Here is a 9,604-nt window from a genome sequence, read left to right as displayed (position 1 = left end):
TGTACAGCACAGGAAATAGTCTTTTTTTTATTTTTATTTGATGCCTGTCAGAAATATCTATATGAATGTTAAATGGTGAATGTTTATGGTAAATGTTCATTAACTGCACCAGAATAATCAATTCTCAGAAATAGATGTTTCCGTGAACTCTGCCTTTTCTTATTACCTCTTTACATGCCACAATTCATGCTTTAATAATGTGTTACGCCAATTCATTTTACTGCACTAATTTTATTAACAGCGATTAATGCATTTCTGTTTGACCATTTTTATTAAAAATATAAAAAGAGTGAAATTGAGTGAACCAATGGTGGCGTGGAAACGGAAGTGGTAACTCATTGGATAAGATGTTATGCTGCGCACAAGGTCGTGGGTTCAAATCCCAGCACCATCAAGCTGCCATTGCTGGGTCTTTGAGCAAGGCCCTTAACCCTAAAACTGTCGCTATGGATAAGGATGCCTGCTAAATGCCAAAAAGGAACATAAAATACAAGGAAAAACTCCCTGAGATGAAGTGTATGAGGAAGGAACCAGACTCAAAAGGTTCTTAACTGTCTGCAATAACCTCACGGATCTTTACACTGTTCATGAGCAACCATCTTCAGCAGCAGTGAGTGGTTTTCATTTGAAAAGATCTCCATTCAGAGATATTTATATTTACAATTTCAATATACTGAGGTGCAATTTCACATATATTTTTTTTACTTGATTAGTATTACTCTCATGATATATCTAAACAAGATGTTTAGTGTAGGAAGTGTAGCATCTGATTTAAAGTTCGCCAAATCGATGCCAGTGTTTGGTGGGATAATAGAATTATAACAAAATGATTAGCATTTCTATGTGTCAGCTCCGAGGGTCCTGTTATGATACTTGTTTGCTTCAATTGTATTCAGTCTTTTTAGAAAAAAGTGTCTTCCAAAGGAAACAATGAGATGGGAATGAAACTCAAAGATGAGACCCTGTCATAATGTCATGTGCATGTCTGAATTTGCCTCTGCATGTGTGTGTGTGTGTGTATGTGTGTGTTGCTTAGGCTTGTGGAAATGCATGCATTCTTTTCTATCGCATTCACAGACAATCACTAAAAACCAAACCATACCAAAGAAGCCAACATGGCTGCTGGAGCTCTGAACACTGTGAAGATCTGTGTGCTGATCTTATGGCTGGCTTCAGCGGGACACTGTGCAGGTACGACGGCTCGCCTTCTTGTCTTGTATTTATGCATGATAGTAATTTTGCAGCTGCTGGGATTGGAAAGGGCCTCGGCTCAGACGGGAGCGGTTAGCACAGTGTGGCCTGCCCGAGCACGCCTTCCACAGATATACTTTCTGTTGTTATATGAGTTTTATATAATTGATAAGATTTTGTGATATTTTGAACATATTTGTAGCTTAGTGCTGTTGAGTTCTCAAATCTAATTGGTCAGGATGTGATTACTTTGGTAGGCAAAACTATAATAGTAATCACAGGTTTAGATTAATAGACTAATTTCCTGTGGAACAACTTCTATGGATGTCTATGGTCAACACCTGTGATGGTTTTGGAGATGTTTACTGGACAATTATGGAAGGAGTCTCCAGTGTCAGCACTTTTGCTGAAATAGACTGTTTATGCTTTCGGTCCCATGATAAAAATAGATTGCGTCATAAAAGAGGTCTAGGGATGACAATCAAAGGTTTGTGGACACATTACTATCAGACCCTCCTGTATGCACTTTTTGAACACCTTATTTATGGGATTTATTTGTTCAGCCACGAGAGCACTGATGTTGACTGAAGGTTTGTGGCGTTCCAGTTAATCCCATAAATGTTCAGTGGGTTGAGGTCATGGCTTTGCACAGGCCACAGGAGTTCTTCTACACCAACCTTCACAAACCATGTCTTCATAGACCTTGCCTTATGCACAGGCGTATCGTTGTGTGGAATCAGATTTAGGCGTTTGGGTTACATTGAAGGGAAAGCTGAATGAATCAGCATATTAAAACAATATATACAATGCATTGTGTTCTTACATTTACAGCATTTGGAAGATGCCCTTATTCAGAGCTACTTAAATTTATCTCATTCATAAAACTGAGCAGCTATGGAGTTAAGAGCCTTGCTCAGGGGCCCAGGAGTGGCAGCCTGGAGTGTCTGGGACTTAAACTCATGACCTTTCTCATCCAAAGTCCCACGTCTAAACCAATGAGCAACACGAATGTGATTGTCAGGCATCTACATTAACATTCGGAAAAAAGTACTGGGAAACCTGACTTTTCCGGCTGTATGTGGTTCCTCCTAAAAAGCTGAAGGCACACAATTGTATGTCTTATCTTATGGTCAGGTGTCCACAAACCTTTGTCCATATAATATAGACGTTACAATGTACTGCTTTTTAACTGATAACAGAATTTTTGTTATTAATGCGGACGTTCCACAACATTCATTGTAACCACAAAAAGATAATTTCGACATTTCTTATTAAAATTAAAATTTATTTGAACTGAGAACGCAATGTAAACTCCTAATTTCAGAGGACTTCAGGGATATCCGGCAGCTTGTTAGATACTACGAGAGCCTCTCTTATGACAGAATCGCATTACTACAGCAGCATCGACGAGTAAGGCGTCACCTCGAACCAGAAACCCAGGAGCTCCATCTAGACTTTGAAGCTTATCAGAAGTAGGTACTTTTTTTTTAAGATGCCGCCATAACTTCTGCTGAATGCCATTTCATGAGATGTGAGTTTTATAAAGAGGTGGTTTATCTATAGGGTTTTCCGATTACGACTCAAGCCAGACTTTGATGGGTTTGCCGAAGACTTCAAGGTCCAGTCCAGCAACCAGTCATGGAAAGGCGACCTTCCTCACATGTATTCAGGAGTGCTGAAAGGTACAGGATGTATGAGTGTTTTCACAATGGAATAAGTAGACAATGGAGTAAAGACCATGAGTATGTTCACACTAGCTAGCAATAGCTGACCAATTACTTTCTAGGTATGTGTGTAACACAAAGAACAATTTCAGCAAGTGGCTTTTGAGTTATATTTTTTCAATTCTATGCAAATCCTATCTATGACCAAGTCAATAATCCAATGTTTCTTTAGTTCCCCACTTACAACTTTAGTTCCCACCTGCATTAATTCCCCATTAACTAGCTGTGGTTTTATCTTATACTGCCATACACTGATCAGACATAACAATCTGACATAACGTTATGACAGGTGATTTTGTCATCAAATTTGATGTGTTTGAAGCAGGAAAAATGGGCAAGCGTAGGGATTTGAGTGAGACTGATGAAGATCGAATTGTAATGTCTAGAAGACTGGGTCAGAGCATCTTCAAAACTGCAGCTCTTGTCTGCTGTTCCTGGTTTATCAAAAGTGATCCAAGGAAGAAACAGCGGTGAACCGGTGACAGGGTCGTGTTCGGTCAAGGCTAATTGATGCATGTGGGGAGCAAAAGCTGGTCCATGTGGTCCGATCCAACTGACAAACTCCTGTAGCTCAGATTACTGAAGAAGTTCATGCAGTAATACTCAAGGGGTCACGACTGTTTTGGCAGCAAAAGGGGGACCAACACAAATTTAGACAGGTGACTCTAAAGTTATGCCAGATTGGTGTATAAGATCTTTTGTTAAATGTTAATTGCTTAGTTTCAAGAACTAGATTTTTGCTTAGTAAAAATCTAGTTTCAAAGCAAAGCAAAAAACATTAACATCTCTCCACCAATAAGTGTATTTTTTAATTTGGGTATAAAAAGTTGCCTTTAGCAAATATTCTGTACTGTATATGTAGCTACTACTGGTTCGCACTGTACGACAACAAGATACCTACAAGAGGCAAACTAGAAACAAAACTAGTGATTTGACGCTTCTAATAGAGGAAATTGGAAAATACTTTCCCCCTACACACCACTGTTTCCTTAATACAACTGCATGCTTAGTCTTCTGCTTTTATTGTCTCTCCTGGGATTCCTTTTTTCCCCCTTAACTTGACTTTTGTTTACATCATGGCATTTGGCAGACACCCTTATCCAGAGTGACTTACAAAAGTGTTCGACTTTGTAAATGCTGTAATCTTGTTTTTGTCTGAACCCCAAACCCATGTGGTGTGCTCCAACACATAGACGAGGTTGGATCGTCATGCCAGGGGTCAGTCCTCGATGGCCAGTTTGAAGGCTCTATTAAAACCTCCAATGGGACCTTCTTCATAGAACCCATGCAGAGATACACATCCAAGTCGACAGACGATCACTCTGTCATCTACCATGAGGATGATATCAGTAAGTGATTTTGTTTTCGACTTGCTTTAAATATAACATTACAGCAATCAGGTGGTTGGTTGGTGTTATATGTTTACTTGTGTTTTGTACTGGACAGTGAGGGAAGACCATGAATTAATTCGCTAGTATAATGCCAGTGTTTTGCCCATTTTTTACATAACCAATCACAATTTACCATTGTTCTCCACAACCAACCACTAATCACCATTGCTACCAACAACAATCCCTGACCACTAATGTTCCTGACTACCGATAACTGATCACCATCATTTACAACTACCAATCGCTGGTTTCCATTATTCCCAACAAACAATCACTGTACACTATTGCTTCTGACAACCAATCACTGATCACTACGGTTCCCAACCTTTAGCACATTAGCTCATGGCTCTATTCCAAAAAATAACCAATGTTATTTTCTTTTGTTAACCAATTACATTCACACAAATGAATTTAGATATCCAGAATATCGTATACGGCAGGTGTAGTGTTTCAAGACATCGCATCTATGGCTGTGTGTTATTAAATGTGGTGGGGGATGGGATGGTGGGGGATGTTTTTAGATGTCGGTGGAGGCCAGATGTTCCCACAAGGATAGAGATACGTTTATTTTACGTTTCAGCCATATCTAGACTTTGGGGATTGATTTACAAAAATATTGTAGCATTAATTAGCTGCATGGTATATTTTATTGACCTTCTGAATGCGTAACCCATCTCAAGCATTGAACCCATCTCTAATATCACAACAAAACCCTTCCTGAAGACCTGAGTTCAAATACAAGTTTTAAAAAGGTTTTTTTAATTAAAATGAAAGACGTACTGGCTTTTAAAAGTTACTATTTGTAGATTGATTTGTTGTTCTATCCATGCAGTTAGTTAATTGTATGTGTTTTTGAGTGTGTGTTTCTGTTAAATTCTCCTTCCTCGATGTGTGTGTGCTAAAATGCATCTCTGTAACACTGTATATCTGAAAGTAAACAATAACCCGGGTGTGTGAGCCATGATGGTCATACTCGGTCATGTGATTGCAGTCACACCACTATGAGTTCGTGAAGGTTACCCTCGGGCATTTCCCCGGGGTTCGTGCTAGTTACTTATACATTACGAAAAAAAAATAAATGTACACATCCAAACCCTGTCCATTAAGAGTCACGCTAAGGCCTGTAGATTAATGTGTAACTTTATACAGAAGCACATGATCATGTATGTAATCTACAATTGTCCTTGAGCAGACCGGCTCTAATGTGTACATGTCCTTAAACATGTCCTGGTGGAAAAACGTGCCTGGTTTCTGTCACATATGGAAGGAAAACAGCTGGATCACGTGGGCTGCTGGGACGAGATTAGGTTTCACACACTGCTGCCTCAGACTCACAGAGTCAGCATGTTCACTGATACTAACTCAAATCAGATTCCTTCTCTCTGCCTCAGTACTTCACTTTGTCTGAGTGTGATAAATAATATAAACGATTCCAGATGTTTACAGAGGTTTCTATTTTCTACAGAATTTGTGTTAATGCATCAACATGGTTTCTTTGGTTAATTTGACCATTTTACTGATTAATGTTTTTCTTTCTTTCTTTCTTTCTTTCTTTCTTTCTTTCTTTCTTTCTTTCTTTCTTTCTTTCTTTCTTTCTTTCTTTCTTTCCATCCTTTATTACTTCTTTTCCTTCTTTCCTCCTCTCATTTCCTTCCTTCCTTTCTACCATACACTGCAACACAACCCCTCTTTCTTTCTTTCTTTCTTTCTTTCTTTCTTTCTTTCTTTCTTTCTTTCTTTCTTTCTTTCTTTCTTTCTTTCTTTCTTTCTTTCTTTCTTTCTTTCTTTCTTTCTTTCTTTCTTTCTTTTTCTTTCTTTCTTTCTTCTTTCTTTCTTTCTTTCTTTCTTTCTTTCTTTCTTTCTTTCTTTCTTTTTTTCCTCGGCTTTTTCTTTCTTTCTTTCTTTTTACTCTGCATTTCCTTCCTTCCTTCCTTTCTTCCTTCCTTCCTTCCTTCCTTCCTACCATTACCTGCATCACAAACCCCTCTTTCTTTCTTTCTTTCTTTCTTTCTTTCTTTCTTTCTTTCTTTCTTTCTTTCTTTCTTTCTTTCTTTCTTTTCCTCGGCTTTTTCTTTCTTTTTTTCTTTCTTTCTTTCTCTTTCTTTCTTTCTTTCTCTTTCTTTCTTTCTTCTTTCTTTCTTTCTCTTTCTTTCTTTCTTTCTTTCTTTCTTTCTTTCTTTCTTTCTTTCTTTCTTTCTTTCTTTCTTTCTTTCTTTCTTTCTTTCTTTCTTTCTTTCTATTTTTCTTTCTATTTTTCTTTCTTTCTTTCTTTCTTTCTTTTTTTTCTTTCTTTCCTTTCTTTTTTTTCCTTGGCTTTTTCTTTCTTTTTACTCTGCATTTCCTTCCTTCCTTCCTTTCTACCATTACCTGCATCACAAACCCCTCTTTCTTTCTTTCTTTCTTTCTTTCTTTCTTTCTTTCTTTCTTTCTTTCTTTCTTTCTTTCTTTCTTTCTTTCTTTCTTTCTTTCTTTCTTTCTTTCTTTCTTTCTTTCTTTCCTTGCTTTCCTTGCTTCCTTATAAGAAAACAGCTGTGTTTTTTTTTTTTGGCTTCATTGTGTGTCTTGGTCCCTTCAAGCACAGGCATGCAGCTTTAATCCACAGTCTGGAAGTCATTTTTGTAAATAGGCCAATGGCTGAGAGTAACCCCACTCTTCCCATGCACTGGCTCACTTTCTAGATAAAGAGATAGTCACTTCTGCTCCATTTTACTCCAGCCTTATTAGTACAGTCAGATTTCTTTTGGCTGGTTGGTTGCTGTAGACCAGGTGCACGTGAACTAGTCCCATAGGTTCTAATCGGATGGTCATTTGGGAGAGGAACATCATGCTGTTCTTTCAAATCCTCCCAGGCCATACAAACTTAACCAGATTAATATGATTCAAATAATAAAGAAATAAATTAACTGTAAAATATAAAAAAAACCTAAAGTCCATTCCAATCCTGTCTGTTGTGTAATGTTGAATCATAGTTTTATGTGTATAAACTTTGTTTAGGCACTAATGTTAATAGCTCCATGTAAAAATAAATATCACAACATGCACCACTGTTTTGTTAAATTCCAAGTGTGAAAAGCAGACGTGTGTAGAACTAAAGCCTATAATATTATATTCTGTTCAACAACCATTAATAACATCATATCAGTGGCAGACCTTCAGTGCAAGCAAGGTCTTCTATGCTGACCTTAACTCAGTGACTTACATTTTAATATATTTTGTCTATGATTATGTATTAAATTATTCTCCAATAGTTTATTCTCATCATTTCATAGATTTCTCTCTGATACACTTCATCTAGTGATTAACTGTCAAATTGTTGGGCTGAAAATAATCTGCAATGAGCGTTTGCAATCAGCACCGCGGGTGCCTGTAGCTTAAAGTGCATGTTGTTTAAAGGCTGTTGCTTTTACCAATATTTTAATTTGGACGTTTTGAGGCCCTCTAGCACGCTTACAATACCATCTGCATTTTAACATCTTTTGATTGGATGGTAAGAGAGTGCACTATTTAGAGCTTTAATTAGAGATTTACTAGATGTTTTTTTGTTCCAGAATGGCTGAAGAAAAGACATTTACTTGGTCGCAGTTATACTACATAAAAACATTTACAAGACAGACTATTTACTGGTGTGAAGCCAGCAGAAATGAACAACGTGGGCTCTTGTTAGATATGCACACATTAAACCATTTGAGTTAGACTTTTTAATGCCTACAGAGGAAGAGACATTTATTTGGTGTCGTACATACTTAAAAATTAATTTTCAAGAAAAGCTAGACATCGTGAGAAGAGGTCGGCCAACCCTGAAGCTTGTCTCAGCCTGGAAAAGGGTTTGTTCTCTGTTTCCAGACCAGTAAATACGAGCGGTACCACTGGCTTACAGCCTCTGAGGAGCAGTGCAAATTATGAGTCTGCATCTCTGTTGAGTAGCTTGTATTTTATTTACATTGAATTTTTTTGTCATGTTATTATGATGTGGGTGCACAGTTGCAGTTGTAGTGTAGAGGTTTGGAGCTTGCTTTAGCAAAAATTGTATTCACCCTCCATATGTGAAATGCCTCTCTCTCTGTAATGCCACATGTTGATATATTGCATTTTTTGTATTGTATTAATGATTTCTATAATTGTGACATGATAGTAGTGGTATTAAGAGGTGAAAGACCAGTGAAGGACCAGGTTTCAAATGCACGGCCCACCACTGCATTTGTGAATTCAGGATGGGGTGCCCTCATATGGTTAATCAAGATAGGATGTTGTCATTTGGGCTATAGGATTAGGCTGTTGTCATTTGGGTAGTCAAATATGATGTTATCTGGGTATTTAGGACTATTGACATGCATCGTTTATAACTATTGTGTGTGTGATCAGTAATGTAGTATTAGATAATACGTAACAGGTTGATGAAAGTCCAATAAAATAGTATGTCATCAGAGTAAGTTAGGGCCAATGTCAATGAATCTATTATTTGCAATGTCTATAATCTGTTTTTAGTAAAAGCAATATTTTTCAAAGCAACTACATCCAACAATGTGATGTTCCAGTACTGAGGGTCATTCTGGACCTCTGCAATCAGTGTCTGTATGCTCAAAGCTGAAACATTCCTTAAAAAGATACAGCCCTTTGCCAAAGTGCCTCATGGCCTCTGTGGTACAGTTCAGAAACTGCAATTTTACCCTTTCATCTAGAAGCATCTGTTTGCCAGAACAAAGCTACTTTATCAACATCGTATGCATTATATGGACAGAAGAGTGAGTAATTATATATTATGTATTAGATATGGTTTGTTACATATTGGCAATTATTTTGTGGGGTTGAAAATACCATGAAAACTATAAATGTGTCTTCTGAAACCTAAGCAATGTTCATCTGACAGTACAATCACCTTTTCCTTGATAACCCTGTCTTTAAACTTGAGTCTATTTGGCATGGGATTTTCTGCTGGCTGTATATGAGCCCAATCACAAGACTATAACATGTTTCAATATGTTGTGAAATATTGTTCTGAATCCTTTTAGAACCTTCACAGCTGCTCTAATGAATATAAAGTAACCTAAATGCATACATCAGCAAAGGAAAAATACTAAAATATCAACAAGACTCAGCTATTAGACATATTACAAGGAATATCTTTGAAATCTGAGTTTATAAGCACATGGTTGGACTAACACTGGAGTACTATAAGCACAGTAAGTTGTCCACAAACATTTCACTATTAATTAGTGTGTATATATATATACATAAAACTGTTCATATAGTTCTTCATATACACACAAACTGACATGATACTCAATAAAGAAACGGTAT

General features: G+C 37.2%; 1 protein-coding gene across 1 annotated transcript in view; it reads left to right on the top strand.

Moving 5' to 3' along the window:
- The first annotated feature begins 212 nt into the window (after nucleotides 1–212).
- The window catches only part of si:ch1073-396h14.1 (disintegrin and metalloproteinase domain-containing protein 10), a 37,132-nt gene continuing 27,740 nt past the window's right edge, over nucleotides 213–9,604 (top strand). The window contains exons 1-5 of the mRNA XM_046857990.1: nucleotides 213–610; nucleotides 1,078–1,191; nucleotides 2,516–2,663; nucleotides 2,755–2,873; nucleotides 4,109–4,264. Of these exons, the coding sequence (XP_046713946.1) occupies nucleotides 1,116–1,191; nucleotides 2,516–2,663; nucleotides 2,755–2,873; nucleotides 4,109–4,264 (499 nt within the window). The 5' untranslated portion in view covers nucleotides 213–610; nucleotides 1,078–1,115. The remainder of the gene's footprint in view (nucleotides 611–1,077; nucleotides 1,192–2,515; nucleotides 2,664–2,754; nucleotides 2,874–4,108; nucleotides 4,265–9,604) is intronic.

The sequence above is a fragment of the Silurus meridionalis genome, chromosome 9 (genome assembly GCF_014805685.1).
Source record: "Silurus meridionalis isolate SWU-2019-XX chromosome 9, ASM1480568v1, whole genome shotgun sequence".
NCBI lineage: Eukaryota > Metazoa > Chordata > Actinopteri > Siluriformes > Siluridae > Silurus > Silurus meridionalis.
This window is presented reverse-complemented; position numbering and strand designations above follow the sequence as displayed.